This window comes from Aquarana catesbeiana, linkage group LG05, assembly GCF_042186555.1.
Source record: "Aquarana catesbeiana isolate 2022-GZ linkage group LG05, ASM4218655v1, whole genome shotgun sequence".
Classification (NCBI taxonomy): Eukaryota; Metazoa; Chordata; class Amphibia; order Anura; family Ranidae; genus Aquarana; species Aquarana catesbeiana.
Window position 1 is genome coordinate 520,575,115 of NC_133328.1, and position 12,659 is coordinate 520,587,773.

Here is a 12,659-nt window from a genome sequence, read left to right on the forward strand (position 1 = left end):
TGTTCTTTTGGTGATGTGCAGTGTTATTTTTGCGTAAACATTATGGCAAAAAAGTTCAACCTTGGTTTTTATCAGACCATAACATATATTTTTCCACATGCTTTTGGTAGATTTCAAATGTGTTTTTGCAAAATTTAGCCGGGCTTGGATGTTTTTCTTAAGAAAAGGCTTCCGTCTTGCCACTCTACCTCATAACCCAGACATATGAAGAATATGGAAAATTGTTGGCACATGTACCACACAGCCAGTACTTTCCAGATATTCCTGCAGCTCCTTTAACTGCTTCAGCCCCGGAAGATTTTACCCCCTTCCTGACCAGAGCACTTTTTGCTATTCGGCACTGCTTCGCTTTAACTGACAATTGCCTGGTCATGTGATGTTGCACCTAAACAAAATTGATGTATTTTTTCCCACAAATAGAGCTTTCTTTTGGTGGTATTTGATCACCTCTGCTTTTTTTATTTTTTGCGCTATAAACAAAAAAGAGCAACAATTTTGAAAAAAACGCATTAATTTTTACTTTTTGCTATAATAAATATCTCCTAAACTTATTTAAAAAAAAATAATAGTTTAGGCCGATATGTATTCAACGTATTTTTGGTAAAAAAAAAATCGCAATAAGCGTATATTGGTTTGCGCAAAAGTTAGTGTCTACAAAATAGGGGATAGTTTTATGGCATTTTTATTTAAATTGTTTTTTTTTTTTTTTTAGCAATGGCGGCGATCTGTGATTTTTATCGTGACTGCGACGTTATGTCGGACACTTTTTACACTATTTTGGGACCATTGTCATTTATACAGCGATCAGTGCTATAAAAATGCACTGATTACTGTACATCCCCAGTTATAAGAGGGTGTGCACACTTGTGCAACCACATTATTTTATTTTTACGGCGCCCCCCTAAAAGATTTCAGTTTGTTCAACTGAGTTGTCCAGTTTATAGGTCACATTAAAGGTGGAAAAAGTTCTGAAATGATTTATTTTTGTCTTGTTTCTTTAAATCACAGAAACCTGACATTTTAACAGGGGTGTGTAGACTTTTTATATCCAGTGTGTGTATAACTCATAACTCCAGTGTGTAACTTTACTGGGAAGGCTGTCCACAAGGTTTAGGAGTGTGTCTATGAGAAAGTTTGACTATTCTTCCATGAGCGCATTTTGTGAGGTCAGACGCTGAGGTTGGACGAGAAGGCCTGGCTTGCAATCTCCACTCTAATTCACCCCAAAGGTTTTCTATGGGTTTAAGGTCAGGACTTTGAGGTGCAAGCCAGTCGAGTTCCTCTACCCCAAACTCGCTCATCCATGTCTTTCTGGACCTTGCTTTGTGCACTGGTGTGCAGTCATGGTACAACAGAAAGGGACCATCCCTTTCTGTATGAAATCGTCCAAAATGTCTTGGTTTGCTGACCCCTTAAGAGTTCCCTTCACTGGAACTAAGGGGCCAAGCCCAAATCCTGAAAAACAACCCCACACCATAATCCCCCCTCCACTAAATGATTTGGACCAGTGCACAAAGCAAGTGCAGGGGGTGTGTCTGCAAAAATCTGACCATTTGGAGGACTGGCAGGCCATGCTCCTACCGCAGCTAGAAAACTGACCATGCTGGGAAGAATGTGCTTCCAAGCCTAGTGTGGTCAATTTGAAATGGGAGAGCAGGGGGATTGGCAGGATCAATGGATATTTCACACACAGGGAAGCAATGCAAAGAGAACTGGATACTTTTTAACACAAGTACATGGTACAACAGACATATGAAATGTTGGGGTAACATACACTTTAACTGCAAATGATGCACTGCACTACAGTATCGGCAGTATAAAAACTCAAGCAAAGGAATATTTATTGGCTTTTGTTTTTCTTTGCGATTACCTTTTTTTGTTAATTTCTCTTCCTTGCTGTTAGCAAGCAGTCTTGCTATGGATCGCCTTAACAGAGGGAGCAGTGATTAAGGGGGAATAAGGAAACCTTAATATGGGAGCTTGATTTTTAAATTGGATGTGATAGCAGCGATCTCTAGCAGACTTCTCTTGGTTCCCCTAGGCTGACAGTCTTTTGGAATGCCCCTTGTCATAGACCGCTCCTATATCATGTAATACTCTTTGACCATTTCCTGTATCCTGTCTGGGATATCCATCTTCTGCTTAATAAAAAAAAAAGATATAGATATGTAGATATATCGAGCTATGTAGATGAGAGATATATAATTTTATTATTATTTTATATAGCGCCAACAGTTTGCACAGCGCTTAACAAAATGAAGGCAGACATTACAGTTGCATAACAATTTGGTACAAGAGAAATCAGATATAATATTTCTTGCTACTGTGCAATTTGCATTACACGATTGTTATAAATTAACTAAAGCTTTGCTCTTTTATATAAATTTCCAGTAAGTCTGATGCTGAGGGAAGTGCACAAAAGAAGAAAGTTGTCAAAGTAAAGCCTGAAGGTGCTGAAAATGAAAGTGCAGAGAAATTGACTACTACTCCACCCCCTTCATCATCATCATCACCACCACTACCACCACCACCAGCACTACCACCAGCACCAGAAGAGGAGGATGACTCTGGAGTACAGGTAATGACACGCTATACCTGCGTTGCATGTTTAGTATCCACAGCATATAGGTGGTGATCTGCAGGCTATACCGCAAGTTATAGAGCCATCAATAGCAATCTAAAAATATTAAGATGATAGACATCTCCAAATATTCAAGAAACAGGGAAAAAGTAATCTTAGATTATTTTTACTGCGCTATTTTTTTTATTTTTATTTTTTTTTTAGCTCCAAGTGTCCCCTATGTGTACAGTTCAACACCCAAAAAAAGAAAAAAAATTCAGTAATGCTACTGAATGATCTACAGGACTTTTTAGTGAAATGTAAGGATGTGTCACATTGCTTAAAAAAAACAAAAAACCTTTTATTTACAGAAAAGGCGATCCAGCCGACAAGTTAAAAGGAAACGCTATACAGAAGATCTGGAATTTAAAATTTCAGACGAAGAACCTGACGATCTTGATGGGACAGGAAGAGACTCGCCTTCCAATCTATCACAGTCCGAACAGCAGGTAAGTGGTCCTCCCTAACACCATATAGCTGTTTTGATAGCAATCTCTCAATGTGACCAACCTCGTGAATTTCTTCTTACAAACAGTTGGAATTTCTCCATCTTTGTTTTAGCTATTGTAAATCAAATGAGTGAAAATGTAAAAATAAGATTTCTGGATGTTGCCATTTGCTTCCATTACACACTTAATGAGTGCAAATCTATAATTAATATAATTAACCATAATGTTTGCTGGTGTTTTCCTTTATTTGGCCCTTATGGGAAATTGTTTCTAAATCTGTGCTAGAGAGTATTTGATTGTTATGGTGTAGCCATCCCCTGCTGCATTGTACATACATCATGGGAGGTCTGTTTGTAAAGCTTGGTGGGTTTTTTTTTTTTTGTTGTTTTTTTTTTAAATAAATGTTGCTGTATTTATGCAGCCTTTTTTTCTTCTTCTTCTTTTTTTTTTTTTAATTTTAATTGTACAGCTATTTTTCTTCTAAAGTACAAATGTGTTGATATTTCCCATTAGAATGTCCAAAGACATTTTTTTATTTGCTGTCTATTTTTCAGTTTTATCATTGAAGCTACATAACAGCTGACTGTAATAATATTTTTACAGTAAATTTAGTAAAATTTATACTTTAAACAAATGAAATATAATGGCTAATGACAGATCTTGAGTAAATAAAACCATCCCAAAGAAAGAACTTTAACATCCATGTTTTGCTTTAACTTTTTTTTTTCAATATGACAAGCGTAAATTTTCATTGTGAAAAGACCTAAAGCAGATAAGGTAGAAGTGCTTTAAAAGACAGTGTTAATGTGCAACAATAGTAACAAATGCCTAATATGCTTTTGATATTGCAGTGGAAAATCAGTATGGATGTGATGCTTGTATATGGGATATATAGAAATGTGTTTTATTTTCCCAGTGATAGCAGGCTAGTTCTGGAGTGGTATCAGTGTGATTATCTGCCTTAGCAAAAGCTTAAAGAAATCTCCTGAAATGCAAGCTGTTCTTTGAACCATCGCAGCCTATTACTGTCCATCCATTCCTGATTCAACAGTGCTTGCAGCGATTGAGTCAGCACAAAATTGCCTTAATAGAAAGCACTGGGATATTTTACAACCTGTGCTGCTGAGGATTCAGTTTGTCTCTGCTAACCAGGGATGCTCTGCTTTAATGTGCTATTCATTACTCTGCACATTGCACTCTTAACTCTTTTTAACTCTTTTTAGAGTCTTGAGTCTTTTTTCCCCGTTGATATTGATTGGTGGATAGTGTGTTTCATTCCCATAGTATCGAAATGGAAACGCTACACTTTATGGAAAAACACCATGTTGATCTGCCGCAGAACCACTTAGAATTAATCATTAGAACTAATCATTTGACAATCTATTGCTATTGATTGATTTTTTTTCTTTTTTGCAATATTTATTACATTCTCTGCTTTTTTTGTAAAATGATTGTATATGAAATTATCATAAATGCGCTCAACGAAACAAACAACCTCCTTGTGTATGAGAGGGGGTGGCTGGGGATTCTTTTGCAGCCATCCGCTTAGATATTGTTTGGTTCATGCAAAATTATTTCGGAATATATTGTCGGGTGGCTAACATGTTGTAAACTTATGTTGCTCCAGTGAATGTGACCAATTAGGGGTGGATTGAGTGTTACAGTGGAACAAATTTTATTGGAGAAAAGACTTGTCAGGTCTGTTTAAAGCGGTTTTAAACCCAAAAATGTTTTATTTTGCAGATGAGCAATTCTTAGATGTGATGGCTGCATTTGTTTTGTTTTTTCTTTTTTTTTTTTTTTTTAGGCTTTTTTGCTTCATTTTCACTTGATGATCCAGCCAGCATGTCTGTTCTTTAACAGAACATGCTGTCTTTCAAATGCAGTAGTTAGTGTTGAGGCCATTTACCACTGACAGGCTTACAATGATCAGCTTTTATTCATAAAACCTTTATCTCACAAGAAAAAAAAACTTGCTGTAACTGCAGTGTAAGCTGGAGTTTGGCTTTGATTTACTAGTGTATTTAAATTTGCTAGTGCATCAAATGCTCCCCTCCCCTCCCAGACTGGCAATGCTGCTGTCCAAATGTTCCCCCTGTGCTCCTTCATTAAGTGGTGGCACTCTCATACAGGTGGTGTGTTACTGGTCATATCACCAGGTGAAAACAGGGGGGGGGGGGGGACTAAAAAGAAAACTAATGCAGCCACCACATCTAATGAGCAGATAGAAGCTCATTCCTTTTTGATCTGAACATAAGTGAAACAAAAGTAACAATGTAAAACTATTTGCATCTACCTTATTTATAAACACGGTGTCAAACTACTTGTTTTTTGATAGCCGCAGCTTCTATAGCTACTGTATTTGCATAGGAGCCCCCAGCCATCTGAAATGGCTGGGAAAGGGGGAAAGGGCAGAAGGACTGGGTGTACTACACATGCCCATTGAACTTCGATGAGGATGGGCATGTAGCATATCTAGTGTTCACAAATTAAGGCTATTCATACTCTATTTGTTTGTCCCATTTATCCTTATCATTGAAAGTAAAAGAAAATCACAATGTTTAAGTTGTCCCCAGAAAAGTAATAGATTGGAAATCTTCCAATGTGGACACTAGTTCTGGTAGCCTGGGAATGCCTTAATTTGCAGGGATTTTCTCTCACTTCCTGTTTAGCCCATGGGGCAGGAAGTGAAGGGAAATCTCCCCAATGGGGCACAGATGGCAAAAAAAGTAAACCAACACAGGTAATAACCCTCCTGTATGCTAGCCAAAATAGGGGGAAAAAATCTACTTTAAATTACATTTATCTCCTTCATATTGGGAAGAAAGTTCATCTAGCTGTGATCTGTTGACTGTATGCCAACAAGTATCTTTGTTTTTGTTTGCCATCCCATTTATTAAAGTTGAATGTTGGTGCCAATGGCTGCATGCACTCTCTGTCAATCCACAACAAAATGTATCTTTACTTTTTCAGTTGGGTCTGAAAGTCAAACATCACCAAACAAGGAGAGGCAGAGGTTTTCCTCCCCCTCCAACAACCACCATCAAGGTCTTTATTGTTTTCTGTGACCCAGGCAGGAAGATTTTATCCAGGGTGTTGCTTACTGGTTCAACTCTCTGGAGTATATTCCTATGAGCAATACAATAGGGGGCACTTTATATCTGCATTATGGTTCCAGTGGTCCATTGGTGTATTCTTATTTGGAATATGGTGGTTGCACATCTAAGATGGGAACAAAGTTGAGCTATCAGCAGAATGTCTGATGAGTAAGAATGAGTTTAGGCATGTTCGCAAACAGCACATACAGAGCCCGCCAGGAAGTCGGCACTGCGGAGCGCTAATCGCAAGCAGTGAGACATTTCCCGACTCGTGGCTGCAGAGATCAGGAAATGTCTCACTGCCTGTGATTAGCGCTGTGCAGTGCTGACTTCCTGGCGGGCTCTGCACATGCTGTTTGCGAACACACTAAACGAATCCTTACTGATGAGTATGTAGATGGAGATCTTTCTGCCAGTGTAGCGTCACATATGGCGACCATCACATTTGGTTACCCGCTGGAGTGCGCATGCGCAACAACGCCATATGCATTCCAACACAGGTTCTAGCCACTTTGCACCAGGGCCCCTCATGGGCTCGCTTTGCTTACTACGCTCTGGGCACGACCTCGCTTTGCTCCGCATAATTATATTCTAACTCTATGTCCACTTGGATGGTGGGGCTTGAACCTGGACTTAAGGATGGAGCCACATAATAGCTGTGCAAGCGCAGTTCAACGTCAGTCCCGGCACACTATCTGACGGTTTTAGTGTGTTGTAAAAGTGTTGGAACACATATGGTGGCGTCGCGCATGCGCACTCCAGCGGGTAGCCAAATGTAAAGGGTCACCATATGTGACGCTACATCGGTATTAGAGACACAATACAGACCTAACAGGAGTTTAAATCCTTCCTCACCCTGTCCAAAAACCTCAAAGACCAGACATTAGGTGTAAAGTTTCACGTTTACCCGCCAATAATTCTGCCAACCCTGCATGACTTTGTTCTCATGGTTCTAACCTACATGATGCCTGTATTTTAACTAGAACCCTTCTCTGGTTAATTCTTCTTTTAGGAAGCTCTTGATGAAGGACCTGTTGTGGAGAAGATAATGGCCAGCCGTATGACAAAGAAACTGGTAATTGTTTTTTCTTTATATTTAAAAACACGTTTAATTTGTGTGTTGAGATCTGCAGCAGACAGGCGTGTTTTGGGCAGCACAGTGGATTAATGGTTAGTGCTTCTGCCTTGTAGCAATCAGAGCACTACCTGCATGGAGTTTTGTATGTTCTCCTTGTGCTTTAGTAGGTTTCCGGGGTACTCCGGTTTCCTCCCACACTCTGGTAGGTTAATTGGCTCCTGTCTAAATTGGCCCTAGTAGGTGTCCCTATGTATGTGATATGGGACCTTGGATTGTAAGATTCCCTGAGGGCGGGGGCTGATGTGAATGCACAATATATACATTGTCAACACTATATAAATACCTGTAATAAAGTAGATTAATTTCCTGTGCACAGTAAAGGAAGTGGTTTTGTTAGCTGAACCACAATTCTGTATGTCTTTTTAGATTTTGTAAAATGTCTTTTTTTTTCTTGGTAAAGTCACCAGTGAATTGTTCGGCTGTATGCTTGTGGCTTGTGTCTGACAAAATGGCTGCTGTGCAGTATTCAAGCATATGACTTGTGCTTCTGTTTGCTGATCATGTTGTGTCTGTATAGCGATATTCCCCGAGGGGGCTGTGCGTTTGCTAGTCTTTTTTTCTTCATAGCTTTGTTTTTGACAAGCCTATATCTCCTATTGGATGTTTTTTTTTTTTTTTTTTTTTTTTTTTTTTCTTAGGCTGAAATTGTCAGTCAAAGCGTTTTAAACCGTTTTGCACATTTGAATAGAGATTACAGTTTAGTTGTATTTTTTTATTCACACTTCATCTCTTTCCTTCTCACACTTTCTAGATACTTAATATGTATTTACCAAATATACATAAAATAAGCTGGTGGTAAACGATACAGTGTGATTTACACGTGTGCTAGCATCTGTAAGGGCACCCTAGTAAGGCTTATCTTACTCAATGCAGCCAGCACAATTTCCTACTGTTATTTCCGCTTTATTTTCTTTCTCTGGAGCAACCCTTCTATTTTACTGCAGTTTCATGCATGCAAAACTACCCGGCTGGGTAGATTGACCCACTCTGTGTCCTGGGGACCATTGTAATCAAAGTAGAAAATAATAAACCCAAAATTATACATTTTGCCACTGGCACCAGAATAGGTAGGAAAATCTTCCAATGAGGACACCTATTCTGGTGTTTAGGTTTCCTGTTACGTTTCGTTGGCAGAAGAGACCCATGATCCCCCCACCCCCCCCCCCCCTCCCCGGGTCAAGCTAGCTTAATTCTAAAGCTATCACATCTGTTCTTTTGCATGTGGGGGAAGTCCAGTTCTCACTCTCTGTGCCTCCTCAGATGTAAGCACACAGGTCTTATAGATCCCAGCGCTACAGTCATATCTCTGCCCCTTCTCCCTTTGGCCATTCCCAAAGTATAGCCTGGGAATGACCTGGAGGGGAAGGGCACAGAAATGCCAATGGTAGCACTGAGGTCTATAAGGCCTGTGTGCTTACATCTGAGCAGGCTTAGTAGAAGCCTTACTTCCGTCCCCCTCCCAATGTAAAAGAACAGATATGACTGCTGTACAGTAAAGCCAAACAAATGTATTTTTTTGTTCTGCTAACTAAATGTAACTGCTGTAATAATAGATTTTTTTTTTCTACCCAAAGTCAGGCATTAAACGTCTGATTGAGAAGCATCTGATGGAAGCAGCTATTCTCTCTCAGGCTGCATACTAGTTCTGGGGCATTAAAGTTGAACCTTCTCGCGTTGTCATCACTCCACATTTAGTATGCAGCCTGGAAGAGAAAGAATAGCTGGTCTCCGATAGAAGCTTCCTGGAGCAACTAGAAATATGTAAGCATAGCCCATCGGGCATATGAGACACTTTACAAAATTCTAAGGCAACAAAAGAGCAAAAAAATAAACACTTTAGTTGGCTCTATTTGTATTCTTTTTGTCAGGATGAAGAGGTTTATGGTTGAGTGGTGCACTGTCCCTTTAAGCAGTTGCATTTCCTGGCATTGTACTAGGTTATACATACAGTAATGTTTATTGTACATAAATTGAATTGCTGTTTATATTCCCCATGCGTGAGCTTAGCTGGCTTTAGTTTGTGCATGTCTGTGTTTTTGTCCAGATCCTTTCAGGGGGAGACTCCTCTCCTAGGCAGTTCTATGGGGATTTACTATCTGTGTTTGAAAGCACTGGAGACTGCTCTGTAAAATTCACTTTCGCTTTGCTATTGAACCATTACTCTTTCTAGTGTACGCTCGCTGACATCGTCTTTTCAGGAATTTTCTTCCTCGCGCTCCCATTGGCTTCATTCACATTCATTCAGCTCTAGTTAAAAACAGCTCCTGAGAAAGTGCAGACTCGCTCTTTCAGCATCTCTCAAATGAACGTCTTAACTGGTGTCTTAACCGCCGTGGTGAGAGCATTGTATCAAATCCGATTCAGTCATGCCCTTAGTGATGTCTTAAGTGCGAACACGAAAGCAATATAAATTGTCGACCACAAGCATTTTGTAGTCAGCGGTTAGCTTCCTCTCAACACACAGGCACACACCCCATAGAAGCCAATTGTAAAAATGCAGCAAGACTGTATTGAGCCAGCCAAAAATAATACATTTGGCATTAGGGAGTGCAGTTGTTAATTGGCTGCTGCCTGAGAAAATGGTACACTTGGCGTCTACTTAACGCTGTGGGTTTGGCAGCCAGCCAGGTACAGGGTCAGGCCGTTGTGAATGAAAACGGCGTGCAGCGAGGGAGGAGTTAAACATTATTCATGTCTCAGATATGACAATGCAGAGTCAGACAGCTGTTCTTCAAGGGAACATTTGCTTTTTTTTTTTTTTTTTTACAAGGGTTTAATGGTTAATATCTTGATGGTACAACACACGCCATGTGATATACATTATTCTGTCTGAACGCATAAAGAGTCACGGAGAACGGAGTCTGCTGTTCAGATGGATACAAATCATTTTATTACTCATAATGAGTGGAATCCTGCTAGAGAGACATAGCTGGCTGGCCAGATTACACATTATGAATATCGAAAACGCTTGTGCTGCTTGTGACTTTCCCAGCCGGTTGTGCTTGGCAATGATTCACCTATGTTCATTAAAACTCTGACTCTGAAATGTGCTTTCTTCCCTTGTAGCTGGAGTCTGGGGAAGAAGTAGAAGTGGAAGAATTTTATGCGAAGTACAAGAACTTGTAAGTAAATTGTTTTTATCTCTGTAATATTGCTCAGAGGTGGGCAGTCTGTGGCTCAGTCTACAGTCTCAGCTGGGTGCCTGGGAAATAATGAATGTTGCTAGGAAGCCTTCACAATATGTGCTACCTGTACTCCCAGGGGGTACTTATCATATGTCCAGCCTTTCACATGACTGGCTTTATGCCACTCTGAAACTTCAGGGAACACTTTTGTATAAAACCAAAGGAGTTACTGGAATTTAAAAAACGGAAAAATCCTAGTATATTTAGCTGTCATAACTAATACACACATACATTCTTGAGGGTAGTTAGCAGACCTTCACCTTTTTGCTCACTTTTTTTATATTAATCTTGTCCCCTTCCTTTCCACAATTACAAAAGGATTTATTTTTTTTATTTTATAGGATAAGTTCACCTTTCCAGAAAAAATAATAAATGCACATATTTGCAGAAAAAAACGTGCATTTGTTTGTTTTTTTTTTCCTGCATGAGCCTGCTGCAGGGCTTGTAAATAAACTACGAGAGTGCTCATCAGCCCCCTTGCAGTTCAATCAGCACTACCAGTTGTCAGCCTCAGTGGCTGACAGTACTTGTAGTTCATTCATTCTCAGGAAACTGTGAATGAATGACATATGGCCATGCTCTTTTCAAAAAGTGACAGCAGGTGCGGGGAAGATGTTCCCTGCCCGCTGTCACACTGACGGGGAGGGGGGGAGATCAGGGGAACTGGCAGAAGGAGCTGGAACAGGTTAGAGGTTCCACAGTAAATATGGATCTCTCATCCATGTCCTTTATTCCTGGAGGCTTTGGGCCAGTGTACCAAAAATGCACACCGGGGAACCAGGAAAATGCAGCTGACTCCCAATGGTGCAGAGTGAAAGACGGCAACGTGGGACCTGGTGTGCAGAAGCAGTGCAGCAGATCGCCACAGAACATCACTAGATTACTTAGGGGGCTGTGAGTATGTTGTGGATGCCAGAGCCAAAAAGTATAAGGTGGCATATACAGAGGTTGGACAAAATCATGGAAACAAGTATGGTAAAAGAACAAAATTGTTGCCTAATATGGTGTTGGACTGCCTTTGGCATCCAAGACGGCCTGAATTCTCCTGGGAATTAACAAATATAAGTCTTGGGTGGTGGATAATGGAATCCGATACCACTCTTCATGCAAAAATCCAGGTCACAATTCTGCGCAATGTTCTTTTGTCTCTTTCGGTCAGTTGACCATGTCGACTGCACTTATGCTTATCAGGCGACGTTTTCCTGGAAACTGTATATGCCGTCATAACCTTTCATACTGTATTTTGAAACACCACAAATAAATTGCTAACTACAGAGGCATCAGGTAATCAGGCACTGACAATTTGCACTCTTTGAAACTTTGTAAGTTCTGACATGACACTGTATTACTAGCAGTGCACACAATGAATGAGGACAGTGAGGCTTCCTATTGGTTAGCTAGGTGTCTCATCACGCAACAGAAGCAAACGAATGTTACATCACTTCTGCTTTTGACGTGAAACGTCGTCACTTTCACACCTGCAAATCATGTAGTGTTTTCATATTTTTGTATGCACTATTGTATTCTGATAGCAAGGAATACAATCAGAATCGGAATACACAGATCAGCCTTTGCCTACAAGCTCTGATTGAATACAGATTTTCCAGCAGGTCTGTTCGACAGAACAGACAACAGCATACAGCAAGCATAGCTGATATTACAGTTGTGTTAGGCACTTATATGGGTTTTCTGCATTCTCTTGTCTTGTCTGTCGACCCTACTGCCACCTTCACCAGGTTATCGCATTCTTTCTGTTGGCATTCATGTGATGTTAGAGAGAAATGACTCATTCTGTTCCTACAGGAGGGCAGAGACATGATGCAGGTACTCTGGGAATTCCAGATTGAAGTCCCTCCATACCACCCTCTATACAGGAGAAGTAAGGAGATGGTGGAGGAGGAAGGGAAAATGCTAAATACTCTGGGGGGAGAATTTCATCCCTACTACTAAAAAGAGATGTAAGAAGCTAGTATATGATTTCTCCCATCATCTCCCACCCAAAATAAAAATATCTGTTTTAAATGAGCCTGACTTTTGAGTATCTATATATCCCCTTTTATTACTAGCCCATTTCTCCGTTTCAAGTGCTTTGATGCACGCAAGTACCACAGTTTTATTTTTTTTCTACATTAAGGAAAAAGATTAAAAAATTTTTGAAAACAATGGTTT

General features: G+C 40.0%; 1 protein-coding gene across 2 annotated transcripts in view; it reads left to right on the top strand.

Annotated features, from left to right (window-relative positions):
* The window catches only part of CHD7 (chromodomain helicase DNA binding protein 7), a 196,171-nt gene that overhangs the window by 120,378 nt on the left and 63,134 nt on the right, over nucleotides 1–12,659 (top strand). For both annotated transcript variants that reach the window (XM_073631683.1, XM_073631684.1), the window contains exons 4-7: nucleotides 2,392–2,578; nucleotides 2,932–3,069; nucleotides 7,180–7,242; nucleotides 10,372–10,427. In XM_073631683.1, the coding sequence (XP_073487784.1) occupies nucleotides 2,392–2,578; nucleotides 2,932–3,069; nucleotides 7,180–7,242; nucleotides 10,372–10,427 (444 nt within the window). The remainder of the gene's footprint in view (nucleotides 1–2,391; nucleotides 2,579–2,931; nucleotides 3,070–7,179; nucleotides 7,243–10,371; nucleotides 10,428–12,659) is intronic.